Source organism: Neoarius graeffei, chromosome 1 (assembly GCF_027579695.1).
Source record: "Neoarius graeffei isolate fNeoGra1 chromosome 1, fNeoGra1.pri, whole genome shotgun sequence".
NCBI classification, from domain to species: domain Eukaryota; kingdom Metazoa; phylum Chordata; class Actinopteri; order Siluriformes; family Ariidae; genus Neoarius; species Neoarius graeffei.
Genome location: NC_083569.1, coordinates 82,290,738 through 82,309,283, shown reverse-complemented (window position 1 = coordinate 82,309,283; position 18,546 = coordinate 82,290,738). Strand labels below are relative to the sequence as shown.

Genomic DNA, 18,546 nt, shown 5'->3' with positions numbered 1-18,546 from the left:
CACCGACAACGCCAACAGATACTGGCAAGAGCGTATAGATGAGGCGAGGCGCATAAGGCTTCAGAAATTCTCGTAATTCGTAATTCTTCTTCTTCCGGGTTTACGGTGTTTACAGATCCCAGCGTGCTCGCGGGGCGTGTGTGGGCATGTGAGGACACTCCTCCTCACCAATCAGTGCACAGGGGAGTGTCTGCTCACGCCCCCAGCCTCACTCGGCACGGCTTGGCTCGCTTCAGCCCCACTCCAAAACGGTGCGAGTTTTAGGGGCTAAGCAGGGCTGAAACGAGCTGAGTCGTGCTGGTTTTTGGTAGTCGAAACGCGAGCCGTGTCGGGCTGAAGTGAGCTGAAGCGAGCTGAAGTGAGCTGAAAAAGGGTAGTGGAAAAGGGCCATAAGATGCCCACTGCACTTTTCAATGTGTTCCAGACAGTGTGTTGTTCCTGCAAATATGTTGTAACTTGCGCTTGTATAGTTACAATAAAATGGCATGGATAATTAGAATTACATTGTTTTGACTAAGTTTGTCCCATGAATTATCGCTATCATCTGATGTACATACAACTCGGATTTTAAGATGCATAATCAGAGCCTAATCTAGGAATTTGAAAATAGGGGACAGATCCCTCACTAGTTGTAGAAACGGGACAGAAAATATTAACATGGGTAAAAATATCCCTCATTTGTTCCAGTTAGTGGGGACAGAAAAATAAGTAATACATTGGTAGATATTTTCAAGAGTACATCTATAAACAGAACAGTTTTATTAATCTTTACTTTTAGAATATCATGAACATAATACTAAATTGAACTTTCAACAAGAAAAATTAAACAAAAAAAACCTAGCAATCATGTAGAATGTGTAGATTACCAGGACTACAAAAATGCAGAAAAATAGGCTTTACTTATCCAAATGCACCTGTTGGTTCAAAAGTTAAAGTGCATAGAACCTCACAGCACAACATGAAGTTACCTTAAAATATAATATAAATGCCTCAGCTTTCATGTAAGAAAAAAACTATTAATACTAGTACTGTGTACAGGCAGTCTCTCCTGAAGACTAAATTAAACAATAATTATAAACTAATAAAATAAATGGCTCAGGCTTCATAGAAGGAAAAAAAAAAAATTTGAACAGAATCTCTCAGTATGATGCTGAAGCTGCCTAAACAATGGAAAATAAAATACCATTTTTGCCAAAATGGTGGCATCCATTAATTTCTTGTATTAAGTAAAAAAATAAATAAAGTGCACACAGTCCTTCATGCAATGTTGCCAGATACTGCTGACGTTTTCCAGCCTAAATATGTTCAAAACCCGCCAAAATGCACTTGAAACCGCCCAATCTGGCAACACTGCGCACATGCTGCTTCTCTTGAACGTATACACAGAACTAAGGCGGAAGGTAGTTTGTCAACGTCACCTCAAGACGACGCCAACGATTGGTCAAATTTGCGGGAAAGTTGCGGTGATTGGATAGAATTGCAACACCGCCCTGAATTCATGGGGATTGGTTGAATTTGCATTGATGTTGCAAATCACGAAATCCTGGAGGCTCTGAATGTTATGTTTGGATGAGACAGAACGATATGCCATGTGCTTTTGGGTATTTTTAAAACACTTCACACAATTGGTTGAGATACACTGTCTTCCGGTTCAGTGACCAATGATATAATAGTTCACAAAACTGTTTTACCCGCTAAATAAACCATTCGGAATACTTCGGTCCTTTCCAATATTTTCCGATTGGTGTGTAAACAACGCTATATTTACCGCAGTGCTTGCTAGCAGGTGCTGACAAATTGATACGCACAAGATTCAGTAAAACGCGACTACACTACTTATAAATGCGCGACAAAATGAATAGATACGCGATATCACTCTCGCACCCAAAAAGTGGATGTGCGACAGACAGATAAAAAACACGTATTATCGCGTATTACACGCCCTAGATTAGGCTCTGATAATGCAGTTTACATTTTTCAGTGAATTATGTAGAATATCGCAATATATCACAATATCGTGATGCGTATCGTGACTCAAGTATCGTGATGCGTATTGTATCGTGAGGTCCTTGGCGATACCCACCCCTATCCCACACCGATGTTGCTGCTCTTAATCTATCGACCTCCCAAATAATCACCATCTCTTTTTCTGTCTGAACTGAATGAACTGCTAACTGTAGCCTCATCTATCTGTCCTGCCGTCATTCTTCTGGGTGACTTGAATATTCATGCTGACATTAGTTGCTCCCTTACTGATGAGCTCTTGACTGTCTTTGAATGTTTTGGTTTAATTCGGCATGTTGACTTTCCCCACACATAATCATGGTCATATAGTACTTGACCTGCTTTGCTCTACTGGTACAAAAATTGTGTCTGTATCGGGTTCTGATGTAGGTTTTACTGACCACAAGTTGATTGAGTGTTGTCTCAGTGTGCCTTCTTCTAAACTGCCTCTGCGTTCTACTGTCTCTTTCCGTAATATTTCTTCTATTGATGTGCATTCTTTCTCTGCCTCTCTCCTCTTTGTAAATTTGCTGAGGTTTCCTCTCCTGATGATACAGTTGCTATTTACTATATCTAACACACTTAACACTTTCGCTCCCCTTAAAACTAGACAGGTCTCTGCAAATCGCGCCTCTCCTTGGTTCACCTCTGAGCTTAGGGCCATGAAGGCCAAGGGAAGGCGGCTAGAGTGCCTTTATAAGAAAGCTGGCCTTACTATTCATCTTTCACTCTTCTCTGAACACATCGCAAAGTATAAGGATGCTCTTAATGCTGCCCGATCCTCCTACTATGCTAACATCATTAAGAGTGGCAATCATAGACCCAAAACTCTGTTTAATACAATAAATAAACTTCTTCAGCCTCCTTCCTCAACCACTCCCAGTTCCCCTGCTCAGTGTCAGGCTTTTTTGGATTTTTTCAAGGATAAAATTGACAGTATTTACCAACACTTTCATTCTGAAATTCATTCTTCTGTCCCGCTAGTAGCTCTTTCTCATAAAGCTGACTGCTGTCTCTCTGCTTTCTCTCCTGTTGATTCTTCTAAAGCATCAGAAATTATGACTAAGTCCTCCTCCTCATCATGTCTGCTGGACCCTGCACCCACTGCACTTCTTAAATCCTGTGTATCTGCTATCTCCCCTTATATTGCTCATTTGATTAATCAGTGTTTTGCTTTAGGCACTGTTCCCATCTCCCTCAAAATTGCTTCAGTTACACCAATACTAAAGAAACCTGGTCTAGATTCTCTTTCACTGTCCAATTACAGACCCATTTCAAATCTCCCTTTCCTAGCTAAGGTGATGGAGAGAGTTGTAGCCTCTCCGCTTCATACTTTCCTTGCTCATAATGATCTCTATGAACCCTTTCAGTCAGGCTTTCGCAATCTGCATAGCACTGAATCTGCTCTAGTTGTTAATGACCTCCTGCTCTCAACTGATGCTGGTCATCTCAATGTCCTTGTTCTCTTGGACCTCACAGCTGCCTTTGACACCGTACATCATGAGAGACTCATTTCCAGACCATCTTCTTTTGGTATTACTGGCTTAGCTTTATCCTGGTTTGTCATATCTAGCAAACAGGCAACAGTTTATTTCTATTGGTGTTCATAAATCATCCACTGCTACTGTTGCTCAAGGTGTGCCTCAGGGTTCTGTCCTTGGTCCCCTTCTTTTTATATTATATATTTCTCCTATAGGTCAGATTATTCGTAACCATGGCCTTAACTTTCATTGTTATGCTGATGATATTCAAATCTACATCACTATCACCCCTTCCATAGCCTCTGTTCAGCTGCTAAGGACTTGCATCACTGACCTTAAGCAATGGCTGCATAAGAACTGCCTTAAACTTAATGCTGGCAAAACGGAGGTTCTATTAGTAGGTACCAAAAGACAGGTTCAGGATTTCTCCAGTTTTACTATTGATGTTGATGGTGTGTCTATTCATCCTTCCCAAGTTATAAAAAACCTTGGAGTTATCTTTGACTCCACCCTTACGTTTGAACCCGATCTTAAACTAATTACTAAGAATGCTTTCTTTCACCTCCGCAATATTGCACGTCTCCGCCCTTTTCTCTTGGAAACTGATGCCAATATGTTGGTCAATGCATTTATTTTTTCTCGTCTTGACTATTGCAATTCTCTCTTATGGTCTCCCTGCCACATTGCTCAATCGCCTGCAGTACATCCAAAACTCAGCAGCAAGAGTCCTCACACTCACCAAGCGCACTGCTCACATCACTCCTGTTTTACAGCAACTGCACTGGTTGCCAGTTATCTCTCGGATCAAATACAAAATCTTGCTTTTAACCTATAAAGCTCTTCATGGTTTCGCCCCTTCCTATCTCTGCGAGCTAATTCATTTGTACTGTCCCTCCCGCTCCCTCAGATCTTCTGTCTGTGGACTTCTGACTGTTCCACGTTTTAAACTGGCATCTATGGGTGGCAGATCATTCAGTGTTGCTGCTCCTAAACTTTGGAACTCGTTACCACAATCACTTCGTGACTGTTCCACTCTCTCTTCCTTCAAAGCTAACTTGAAAACTTCTCTTTACTTCACACTATTCTTCCTACCTTTTTTTTTTTGGTGGTAACTCTTGTGTAACGCGTCCTTGGGTTTGTGAAAGGCGCTATAAAAATTGAAATTATTATTATTATTATTGTGTGAGATTTTGTGTCCGACAGCAAAATCAGTCTGAGTGTCGTACAGTACACAGCTGGCTGAGGAAGTTCTCGAGTATCTTCTGCATTATAGCAGGTAACAGCATAAACCTGTTTATGCAGTCATACGATCATCAGAGCGTTACATTAAACACAGAAAAACAACTGTCACCTTTCATAACCATTATTATCAATATTAATCAATGTGTTGTAATAACTAAAGTAATTATCATCAGTGCAATTGTTATATCAGTGTTCATTATTCAAAAATAATCATTAATTATCTATAATCCGTGAATTGTTTGTATTACTACTACTACTAATAAAAAACTACTTTAATAATAAAATTAACTCAATTTTATAACATTAATAATCACTACTTATTAGCTATATTAAGAGTAGCAATTATTATAATTAATTAATAAGCAGTGATTATCAAAATGTAATTTAATAAGTAGTAATTATCAACTACTACTTAATTATACTAATAAGTAGTGATTATTGAAATGCTATAAAATTGAATTATAAGATTAGTTAAAATTATTATTAAAAAAGTAGTAATTATTATTATTAGTAGTAGTAGTAGTAGTGATACAAACAATTATTCATGGATTATAGATAATTTGTTTTTAATAGTGAACATTGATATAACAATTGTACTGATAATAATAACATTAGCAACAAGTATTACTAGTAGTATTAGTTTATTATTATTATTATTATTATTATTAGTAGTAGTAGTAGTAGTAGTACAGTTATTGTACATCAATGTTCACTATTTTAAAAAATTATCTATAATCCATGAGTATGTTTGCATTCTACCAATTACTACTTTAATAATTTGTAATAATTTTTAATAACTTAATTTTATAACATTTAATAATCCCTAGTACTTAATCACTAATTCATAAGTAGTAATGATTAATAATCAATTACTACTACTAATAATAATAATAATAATTATTATTATTATTATTATTATTATTATTATTAGTGGTTAATATTATTCTTATTATATTAAAAACACTGTTGTAGACGATAAGTAATAAAACAAACTTTTTGTACAAATTATTTATATTGTACTATATTTAGAATTATTGTATTTTCTGTAGTTCTTTTTAATTGAGTTTTGAAATAAAAGGTTGTTTATATATTTATATTAAACTTAGTACAATAAACAATGTTATGTAAAAAAAATGATGCTAATCATTATTATGTCCTATAAGTCCCATTTTCCACCTGACTTGTGCGCATGCGCGAACCCCCCTGCGTTTCACTCCAGAGCGCTTGACCTCTAAAAACACACACACGCCTCGTGTCCGTGAAAAGCCAGTTCCCCAGTGGGCGTGTCCCCAGCGCTGCGTTACCGTCTTTAAACACATTTGTGCAATCTAGCGCTTTTTATCGCAAATGAGTCTTCTCCTTATTTTGGGGGTATTTGTCATCCCCCAACCACTTGTCGTTAAACAGACATCTTCCCATAATTATCAACGCTTTCTAGCGCCCACGTAAGCTACCTGCGCATCTCTCACTCTTCACAACCACCACACCACACTTCCTCCAGTAGCCTCCTAATGTTAGTTCTACGGAATGCACAGAACCAATGCTGCCCCCAAAAGGTACGCTGGTCACTTTTAAAGTTATGGTTAAAAAAATACCCCAAACCGGATGGAGACATTTCACTCGTTCGGTCCAATATTACATTTAATACCTCTCTTTCGAAAATTCCAGTCATTCCAAACAATTTAAGACATTTTTAGGCCTTGAAAACTGAAAGTTGTATTTAAGACTTTTTAAGGACCCGCGGGAACCCTGCTCATGCGACCACAATGCATGATGGTATATATTACTTGACTAGTGACCATCAGTTGTTCACTACTTTTCACAATGCATTGTGGGATACTTTGAGTGCACGATATAGGGTGTAATAATTCTCACTATACATTTGGACAGCACTACAAAATGGCAAACTCACTATATAGTCAGTAGTAAGTGATTTCAGACACAGCATTAGTCTCATTTTGCTGTTACAATAGCCTCTATTCTTCTGGGAAGGCTTTCTACTAGATTTTGGAGCAGGGGTGGGCAATTATTTTTTCCATGGGGCCACATGAGAAACAGAAAATTTTGTGGAGGGCCGGACCAAAAGGCTGAACTAAATTCTGCATAATATTAATTGTATTTCTTTATATAAAGCAGTAAATAACATTGTTTTTGCAAGCTGCTAAGACTGGTAAGAGTATGGAAAAAACGAGGTTGCCTTACAAAAAAAAAAAAGTCATTTATTCAATCAAATTTCCCAAAACAATGGTTAACAAAATGTGAACGTTTGTACCATTTTTTTTCAGTCACATTCACCCCAAAACACAATAAAGACATCACGATATTGTCTTTCTACTCCAAATATCAAGCAAGATGCATCATATTATAATAATGATACCGTGTCGATTCGGTGTAGGGCTCAGATCTACAGATCAGCTCGGGCTCCGGCGCCTGCTGGTGACGTCACACTGTGTGATTGGCTGGACCGTTTGAAGGATGACGTACAAGTTTGTGGTTGGTCTGGACAAATTACGGAAGTAGTTATCGCGGGATTAGGTTTCGTGGGATTTCATGTCATGTTCATGTCGCGCGCATTGCGTTTTTGTTGAACACAACTTCAAAATAAAAGCAATGCACATTCAGTCCATGCATGAGGTAAAATTAGAAAATACGTTTATTTTGTAATTTCTAATTAACCTTACGCGGGCCGGTCAGAATGAACCAAAGGGCCGGATGCAGCCCGCGGGCCGTAAAATGCCCAGGTCTGGTTTGGAGCATGGTTGTTGGGCTTTGTGCTCATTCAGCCACAAGAGCATTAGTGAGGTCCGGCACTGACGTCAGGCAAAGACGCCTTGCACACAGTTGGCATTTTAATTCATCCCAAAGGTGTTTGTGAGGTTGACGTCAGGGTTCTGTGCAGAACATTCAAGTTCTTCTACATCAACTTTGGTAAATCATGTCTTCATGGAGCTCAGGTTGTGCACAGGGGCATCATCATACTGGAACAGCTTTGGGCCTCTTAGAGCCAGTAAAGGGAACTTGTAATAGAGCGGCGGCTACAATTATCGACACCTTAACAATCTTTTGGCCGTTAGAAAAGTAGAAAAGACCTTCAATATGGAAATTGTGCATGAACAATTACTCAAACTTCCACTCGGGAAAAAATGAGTTGATTCTTGATTACTTAGCTTATCAGATCACATGACACCGTTCCACAATTATGTACACCTTTGTCCACATTTATCGACATCCAGATAATTATTTATTAAAAAAATAATCCGTATGTGGTTTTAAGTTAACAAAACATAGTTATTATTAAAATTTTGTTTTACATAGACTTATATTTAGAACAAAATATATTTTATATAAATATATGGATGTCGGTGTTTACGTAAATGAGGAAGTAATTCTAATGTCTGTAAACAAATGAACTGATGTTTAACCTGTCAGAAAATCGCTCTGTTCCACTTTAAGTATTTTTGTAGATCACATTTTGTTAATCATTTGTTGTTGTTTGTATTAATTTCTAGTTTTGTAGTTTACCAATAAATGTCAGAGAATTGACACTGTAACCACATGAAAATCCAGGTCAAAAGGTCGCACGTCATTCCTCGAACCAAAATATAAAATGTCTACTTCTGAATGAAATTTTTTATGCGCTAGGAATTTAATTCTGTTCTAATTCTATTTATTGCAATCGGATTCCAAATACTCCATCATTCCATTCTGTTAAGAATCAGAAAAAAAATTATAAATCAAAAAAAAAAATCACAGCACTTTTTTTTTTTTTAAAGTACTTCATCTACTTCAACGATGTTACACAAAGATCGATCCATAACAGCTGTAAATGTCACTTAATTCCACAGGGTGTCGATAATGGTGGACACTGGTCAAAGTGATCGCTATTATCGACACCTCACACACGTGACTTCTCAAATGCGCGTTTAGATACAAAATGGTGACCGTCAAACGAAAGCATAAGAAACAAAGTAGGTTTCGACAAGGAGGAGATCATGAAATATCGGTGAATTTGATCAGTAAAAACATGTCCATGAGCTTTCCACCATGCTTACCGGCGATGATAACATCCGGGTTTTCCTCAAATTGCTGATCGTGCTGAAAAAAAAAAATTATATCTCTGGTAATGAGCTGTGTCATCAGACGACAAGACCAAAGGGCGAGGTGGGTCTTCCGGTTGATTAACCAATAATAACTGTTGTAACTGAAACTCACCTTTGTAAAATTGTTTTTGATTGGTAAATCTGAAAAGGTGTAAATAATTATTTGGCATTTTTTCACTCAGGGTACACATTTCTGTTCCAAAATGGTCATTTTTTGAAAGTTTAGCTTTCAGATTTTTAGTCAGTGCATTTTGTTTCCACATATCTTAATATTACAGTGTGAAAATTTCATGAGGTCTCCTCATCTGATTCAGAAGGTATGGCCTGTTGCCCTGGTGCAAATCCTACACAGGATCCTGTAGGATCCTGTAAGATCCTATAGGATCTTATTTAGGAATGGGATCCTGAATAGGATCCTACATAGGAACAGGATCCTATTTAAGATCCTGAATAGGATCCTATGTAGAAATAGGATCCTGCATAGGATTACATTCCTATTTAAGATCCTAAGTAGAAATAGGATCCTATACAAGATCCTGTGCAGGATCCTAAATAGGATCCTAGAAGGAGCCAAAATCTTGGAAGTGATAGGATCTTGAACAGGATCCTGTATAAGATCTTGAAAAAGTATCAGGATCCTGTAAAAGATCCTAGCTCATATGCTTCAGGATCCTAAGTAGGATCTTGTAGGATCTTAAACAAGATCTTGAGTGGGATCCTGAATAAAATCCTAACTCAAATGCTTCAGGATCCTGAGAATGATCTTGTAGGATCTTAAACAAGATCTTGAGTAGGATCCCGAATGAGATCCTAACTCGAATGCTTCAGGATCCTGAGTAGGATCTTGTAGGATCTTAAACAAGATCTTGAACAGGATCCTGAATAAGATCTTAACTGGATACCAACAGGATCCTGAGTAGGATCTTGTAGGATCTTAAACAAGATCTTGAACAGAATCCTGAATAAGATCCTAACTCAATTGCAGCAGGATCCTGAGTAGGATCTTGTAGGATCTTAAACAAGATCTTGAACAGGATCCTGAATAAGATCCTAACTGGATACCAACAGGATCCTGAGTAGGACCTTGTAGGATCTTAAACAAGATCTTGAACAGGATCCTGAATAAGATCTTAACTGGATACCAACAGGATCCTGAGTAGGATCTTGTAGGATCTTAAAGATCTTGAACAGAATCCTGAATAAGATCCTAACTCTAATGCTTCAGGATCCTGAGTAGGATCTTGTAGGATCTTAAACAAGATCTTGAACAGGATCCTGAATAAGATCTTAACTGGATACCAACAGGATCCTGAGTAAGATCTTGTAGGATCTTAAACAAGATCTTGAGTAGGATCCCGAATGAGATCCTAACTCGAATGCTTCAGGATCCTGAGTAGGATCTTAAACAAGATCTTGAACAGGATCCTGAATAAGATCTTAACTGGATACCAACAGGATCCTGTGTAGGATCTTGTAGGATCTTAAACAAGATCTTGAACAGGATCCTAACTGGATACCAACAGGATCCTGGGTATGTTCTTGTAGGATCTTAACAAGATCCTAAGTAGGATCCTGAATAAGATCCTAACTGGATACCAACAGGATCCTGAGTAGGTTCTTGCCGAACGAATTCCCAATACTCTGATTCAGCAAATTCAGGGTAGCATGGAAACAAGGCTTGCTAGCCCTAAATTCTTGAATGGATAGTGCATTTAAAGTTTTTTGCGAGGTTTTTTTTAAACTTAAATAAATATCCTTCTGTACAAGAGCAGAAGAGGGCTCACACATACTATATGTGATTTAGGGTTTAAATATAGCTAAATATGATGACCTTTATTTCAACAAACCATAATAATGTGAATATGGAAGACAATTTTAACTATTCCATGATAATATTTCAGAGTTACAGTTTTCATTAGTTTGCTTGAATAAAGTTATAAAGAGCAGTGTTCCATATTTATTCAACTATGAAACCTAGTACAATCAACAGCATGTTTGGTTGAAAAATAACCTTCATAATAATGTGATTCATCTAAAAGTATGCATATACCTGGGTCACAGCTGATTCTTAATGAAAATGAATGCAAGCACCCTCCCTGGTGCAAATCCTGGCCAGGATCCTAGCAGGATCTTACCAGGATCCTAACCAGGATCTTGTACAGGATCTGAAATATAATCCTAAAGGATCTTGTCCAAGATCCTACAGGATCCTGTAGGATGCTGTAGGATCCTGTTCAAGATCCTGTAGGATGTTGTAGGATCCTGTACAGGATCCTGTAGGATGTTGTAGGATCCTGTACAGGATCCTGTAGGATGTTGTAGGATCCTGTACAGGATCCTGTAGGATGTTGTAGGATCCTGTACAGGATCCTGTAGGATGTTGTAGGATCCTGTACAGGATCCTGTAGGATGTTGTAGGATCCTGTACAGGATCCTGTAGGATGTTGTAGGATCCTGTACAGGATCCTGTAGGATGTTGTAGGATCCTGTACAGGATCCTGTAGGATATTGTAGGATCCTGTACAGGATCCTGTAGGATATTGTAGGATCCATCACAAAATCCTGTAGGATCTTACCAGGATCCTGTACAAGATCCTGGTTAGGATCCTACAGGATCTTGGGCAAGATCCTGTAGGATTATATTTCAGATCCTGTACAAGATCCTGGTAAGATCCTGGCCAGGATTTGCACCAGGGTGATCAAGACCACCATTTCGGTGAATTGGTGGGGGCTACGGAGACTACACCAGTGTATATTTTTTTCCACAGAATAAAAAAAAAAGATTTAAAGATATAACTAGATATATTTTATTGGGAATATTATGAAATACAATTTGTATGGCAATGAGCACAGAATCAAATATCTTTTCTAACGAAGAAATGCCTAATGAAGAATTGGGGGCTACGGAGACTACATTTCTCAATTAAACCACTACTCAGTGCAATTACTTCAAGTCTGTAATGACGAAAGGCATTTTTATACCTTTACTTCTCATGGTAATTATAAAAACATTATGGGAAATTCTTTAACCCTGATTAAACCCAGAGTTTAGAGAGGGCTACGGAGACAACATTGCTTTTTCCATTATCCCAGTGAACATTTTCAATCAACGCTGAAAGGTGTCGGTGCCTTACAGTCAACAAATTTTTTCTGTCCATTATTTCGACATACATAGAGATTGAAATACCAAAATGAATAGCATTAAAAGAATCAGTGATTGAATTTTTGGGTTCCTTTTTGAGAACACTGACCAAAAACGTCATTTGACATGACGACGGACACATTATTAAAGAACTGCAAATTTTTTGCCAGGTGATAAATGACTCCTTTATATGCATATATTAAATTAAGCAGAGATACTACATTATCATTTCATATCAATCTTATAGCACAAAATGCACTAAATATGTGGGATTTTGTATGATGTTATACAGTTCAATGTACAGTGGAACAGTATAACATGCCAAAACAGCCAAAAAAGGCATAAAAAAAAATGAAAGAATCAACAGGGAAACAATTTTAAAAAGTGTTCTCTGTGGTGATCCGATGACACTAATGTAAACATATAAGTTTAATGCAAGAAACCTGACTTTTTTTTTTTTAAATACACCTGCATAACATCTTATTTCTCCAAATGTGTACCCTGAGTGAAAAAAATGTCGTATGGACTGTCGATAATTGTAGCCGCTGCTCTAGTACAGCAGACAGAGATATTTAATACAGTTTGGGGAAGGAGTAGATTAGATTAGATAGAACTTTACTGATCCCTTTGGGAGGGTTCCTTCAGGGAAATTAAAATTCCAGCAGCAGGATGATGGTCAAGTGTACACAAACTTTTGGCTATATCTTCTTCTTTTAGCTGCTCCCGATTAGGGGTCGCCACAGCAGATCTTTCATCTCCATTGCTCCCTGTCTTCCGCATCCTTCTCTACCACGCCTGCCACTTTCACGTCCTCTCTCACCACATCCATGTATCTCCTCTTTGGCCTTCCTCGCTTTCGTGTGCCTGGCAGCTCCATCCTCAACATTCTCCTTCTGCATCTCTTCTCAGGATGTGCCCATACCATCTCAGTCTCATCTCTCTTAGCTTAATTCCCAAGCTCTCCACATGTGCTGTCCCTCTGATATCCTGTCCAACCTCCCATCCTCAACTCCGCCACCTCCAACTTTGCCTCCTGTCTCTTCGTTAAGGGTACAGTCTCCAATCCATACATCACAGCTGGCCTCACTACAGGGCTCGACATTAACGGTTGTCCGCTTGTCCGGGACAAGTGATACTTTATGTCGGACAAGTTCATCGTCTCAGTTACTTGTCCGATCGGACAAATGCCAAAATACGCCGATATTCGGGTTACACATCAAATTTATCAGTTTATTCACATGATTTCCGAAGCATCTCACTTGACATATTGTTTTGATGAATCGCCAGATGTTTCTATTCGGAAAGAAATATTCTACTTGCGAAACCAGCCAATACCGCTTGGCCAATGGGGTCAGAACACGCAGAACTCAAGGGTTGATAGATGAAGATGAATAGAAACTTTATTTGTATCCATTCATCTGTGAGTCAATAGAGGTATGGAGGTTTTCATAACAAGATATATTTATTATCTTGTCATTTGATAACTAGATTTCAGTGTAGGCCTGTAATGATAATCAATAAATCAATTAATCGCACGATAACTTTTAAAGAGCTCGATAACTTTTCCGGCCGCAATAATTTCTATTTGCATGCTTGTTTGTTTTCCTCGTCTCTCTCTCTCTCCCAAAGAGACTGAATGTCAAAAGGCTTCTATCGGTCTCTACTGACTCCTCTCGTTTCCAGGTCTCCAACCTTTTTTCCTCTGAGAGCTACTTTTACAAAATAAAAATGGCCGAGAGCTACTCATGTTTTGTAACATTTATTCTCGTCGCTCATTTCGAACAAACAAACTCAATAAGTTATCTTTTCCTGAACATTTACAATATGTCACTGTCCACATCTCACATTCTGTATTAAAACATCACAAAAATATTATCATTACAAATACAGATATTGTTACTTATTCACTTATCATTGTTGTATATGTCCATGTATCACACCTCACAAAACTATTTACATGCACCAAGACATCTGAAAATGAAATGTTATCATGGATCACTTACAATTTCTACAAACCAAGAATCAAAAACTTTACCCAACAAAAAACTTTGGAAAGTCCGGGTCCGCTTTGCAGAGTGCAATAAATCCGGAGTGACGACCCGTCATTGCAGGTGCTCCGTCAGTTGTAACAGACACCAGCTTTTCAATAGGGATCTTTTTTCCACAAAGTAATCCTTTACTGCGTTATAAATATCAACTCCCCTGGTTGTAGTTTTCAATGGGAATAAGGTCAAAAACTCCTCTTTGGTGGAAAAGTCGTCAAACACCATCCGAATGAAAACAGCCAGCTGGGCTGCATCACTGCGGTCCACAGACTCATCGCACTGAACAGAGAACCATTTGCACCTGTTCATGTCCGATTCCAGCTGTTTTACCGCATCCGCAAAATCGTCCAGCAAAATCTGTTATCGTTACAGGCCTATTTCAGTGTATAATAATCAGTGATTTACAGTATTAATCAGTCAATGTTATCAGTTGTTTTTATTTGTAGCATTGTTGTTATTTGTTTCTCTTGTCCAAACTAGTGATATCTCATCTCATTATCTCTAGCCACTTTATCCTGTTCTACAGGGTCGCAGGCGAGCTGGAGCCTATCCCAGCTGACTACGGGCGAAAGGCGGGGTACACCCTGGACAAGTCGCCAGGTCATCAGAGGGCTGACACATAGACACAGACAACCATTCACACTCACACCTACGGTCAATTTAGAGTCACCAGTTAACCTAACCTGCACGTCTTTGGACTGTGGGGGAAACCGGAGCACCCAGAGGAAACCCACACGGACACGAGGAGAACATGCAAACTCCACACAGAAAGGCCCTCGCCGGCCCTGGGGCTCGAACCCGGACCTTCTTGCTGTGAGGCGACAGCGCTAACCACTACACCACCGTGCTGCCTAGTGATCTCATCAAGTCATACATTTTATGATAATGTTAGTTTTTGTGATATTTGTTACTGAACTGCAGAGTACTGATCTGTATATATATATATATATATATATATATATATATATATATATATATATATATATATATATAAATAAAACGGTTAGTGTTTCTGGATCTCGTAGTATAGTTATTTTGTTCTTAAAATTTTATGTTCATAATTTCTACTCTATTGGAATATATTGCTTCTGAACTTCAGCAGAATAATTGGTGAATTATGGTATCAATCAGTCTGTTTTACTATATTTTTGAACTTTTGCCTCAGTATATCAAGTATTGATTACTTTTGATTCATAGATATTATGCACATGTTGTGAATTCGGAAACAAATGCCATAAAGATTGTTGGGTTACAAATAGTTTATTTGTGGGGGGGGGGGGGGGGGGGGGGGGGGGGGTTCTCAAATATTTCTTCAGACAAGTCAACTTCACATTCGGCCAAGTAAATTTCCTTTCAACTTGCCCAACAGGACAAGTGGTTTCAAAAGTTAATGTACAGCCCTGTAGTCACTACTCTCTTATACATCTTACAGTGGTGCTTGAAAGTTTGTGAACCCTTTATAACTTTCTATATTTTTGCATAAGTAGGACCTAAAACATCATCAGATTTTCACACAAGTCCTAAAAGTAGATAAAGAGAAACCAGATAAACAAATGAGACAAAAATATTATACTTGATAACTTATTTATTGAGGAAAATGATCCAAAATTACATATCTGTGAGTGGCAAAAGTATGTGAACCTTTGCTTTCAGTATCTGGTGTGACCCCCTTGTGCAGCAATAACTGCAACTAAACGTTTCCGCTAACTGTTGATCAGTCCTGCACACCGGCTTGCAGGAATTTGAGCCCATTCCTCCGTACAGAACAGCTTCAACTCTGGGATGATGGTGGGTTTCCTCACATGAACTGCTCGCTTCAGGTCCTTCCACAACATTTCGATTGGATTAAGGTCAGGACTTTGACTTGGCCATTCCAAAACATTCACTTTATTCTTCTTTAACCATTCTTTGGTAGAACAACTTGTGTGCTTAGGGTCATTGTCTTGCTGCATGACCCACCTTCTCTTGAGATTCAGTTCATGGACAGATGTCCTGACATTTTCCTTTAGAATTCGCTGGTATAATTCAGAATTCATTGTTCCATCAATGATGGCAAGCCGTCCTGGCCCAGATGCAGCAAAACAGGCCCAAACCATGATACTACCACCACCATGTTTCACACATGGGATAAGGTTCTTATGCTGGAATGCAGTGTTTTCCTTTCTCCAAACATAACGCTTCTCATTTAAACCAAAAAGTTCTATTTTGGTCTTATCTATCCACAAAACATTTTTCCAATAGCATTCTGGCTTGTCACGTGATCTTAAACTGCAGACGAGCAGCAATGTTCTTTTTGGAGAGCAGTGTCTTTCTCCTTGTAACCCTGCCATGCACACCATTGTTGTTCAGTGTTCTCCTGATGGTGGACCCATGAACATTAACATTAGCCAATGTGAGAGAGGCCTTCAGTTGCTTAGAAGTTACCCTGTGGTCCTTTGTGACCTCGCCGACTATTACATGCCTTTATCTTGGAGTGATCTTTGTTGGTCGACCACTCCTGGGGAGGGTAACAATGGTCTTGAATTTCCTCCATTTGTACACAGTCTGTCTGAATGTGGATCGGTGGAGTCCAAACTCTTTAGAGATGGTTTTGTAAACTTTTCCAGCCTGATGAGCATCAACAATGCTTTTTCTGAGGTCCTCAGAAATCTCCTTTGTTCGTGCCATGATACACTTCCACAAACGTGCTGTGAAGATCAGACTTTGATAGATCCCTGTTCTTTAAATAAAACAGGGTGCCCACTCACACCTGATTGTCATCCCATTGATTGAAATCACCTGACTCTAATTTCACCTTCAAATTAACTACTAATCCTAGAGGTTCACATACTTTTGCCACTCAGTTTTGTAATATTGGATTGTTTTCCTCAGTAAATAAATAACCAAGTATAATATTTTTGTCTCATTTGTTTAACTGGGTTCTCTTTATCTACTTTTAGGACTTGTGGAAAATTCTGCTGATATTTTAGGTCATATTTATGCAGAAATATAGAAAATTCTAAAGGGTTCACAAACTTTCAAGCACCACTGTACCTTTCACTTTTGCTGGGACTTTCCTATCATAAATGACTCCCGAAATCCTTCTCCACCCTGCCTGCACGCTCTTTCTCACCTCACTATCGCAGCCCCCTGCACAGTTGACCCCAGGTACTTGAATTCACCAACTTTCCTTTAGGTCTACTCCTTGCATCTTAACTACACTCATTGATGCACATTTTGCGAAAACTTTTGGCTATATAAATGTATTTAATCGATACCAAATTTCCTGAATCGTTTCAGCAGGCATTAGATTTCCATATGATCATGAGCTCATTCTTGCCAAAGGGTGGAGCTCGAGCAGGAAAACTAAATCTTCAAGTAGGACAAGTGAGTGATAGATCTGCCTACGTGGACAGGACAGCTTATGGCCCTGAGGTGTTTCTAAAGCTTAATACACTTTTAACCACCAAGGCCTCTCTTTCTATTAAACCAAACATTAAAATAAAATGTAGCCCGGTTTATGGATGGGACAACACACTGAATTAGTGATCACAGCAGTTGTATGTGATATACAGTAAGAAGAATTTTCTCTGCCAGCATTTGAATGGATAAAGTTGTTCAGAAAGCATTAGATATAAGATGGTAGGTAATAACAGGTAAGATTTCGCTAATAAAGATATAATGAGTGTGATCATGCTAAATGCTATTTAACTCATTGCACTGGGGACTCTATAAGATCTGTGCATGACACAGTGAAATGTTTTAGCTCATTGTTTTGTAAGATGTTGAGTTATATTAAGGCAAATGCACACAATCAGAAACACAGCTAACCGATTAGCGAGCAACTTGCAACTTCACAAGCCCCAAAGTCAACTTACCAATAGCGAGAGTAACAAAGGACACCTGTATTAACAAGGACACCCAGCTCAGCAAATAAATAAACCACATCTTTAAAAACAACGCTTCAAATAAATACAAAACGTGAGCAAAGCAGCGCGATTTGGCAATATGCTAAAAACTGAAGCGGGCAAAGTTCACCCAGCGTTTCCTGAGTCCTCAGAAAGAGGTGAGGAAAGAAAAGCGACAGTGCAGTGAAGAAATCACAGCGCCACCTCTGGCTGGAGGACACATTACACTCATCTCATCTCATTATCTGTAGCCGCTTTATCCTGTTCTACAGGGTCGCAGGCAAGCTGGAGCCTATCCCAGCTGACTACAGGCGAAAGGCGGGGTACACCCTGGACAAGTCGCCAGGTCATCACAGGGCTGACACATAGACACAGACAACCATTCACACTCACATTCACACCTACGGTCAATTTAGAGTCACCAGTTAACCTAACCTGCATGTCTTTGGACTGTGGGGGAAACCGGAGGAAACCCACGCGGACATGGAGAGAACATGCAGACTCCACATAGAAAGGCCCTCGCCGGCCCCGGGGCTCGAACCCGGACCTTCTTGCTGCGAGGCGACAGCGCTAACCACTACACCACCGTGCCACCCTTTTTGCTTTTCTTTTCTTTCTTTAAAGGAGAACTGAAGGCGGGCGGCA

At 38.9% G+C, this 18,546-nt stretch overlaps 1 protein-coding gene across 1 annotated transcript in view; it reads right to left on the bottom strand.

Annotated features, from left to right (window-relative positions):
- Window positions 1–18,046, bottom strand: part of tex261 (testis expressed 261) — a 37,558-nt gene extending 19,512 nt beyond the window's left edge. Inside the window, exon 1 of the mRNA XM_060938750.1 lies at window positions 17,872–18,046. Coding sequence (XP_060794733.1) covers window positions 17,872–17,941 — 70 coding nt within the window. The 5' untranslated portion in view covers window positions 17,942–18,046. The remainder of the gene's footprint in view (window positions 1–17,871) is intronic.
- Window positions 18,047–18,546: the final 500 nt, after the last annotated feature.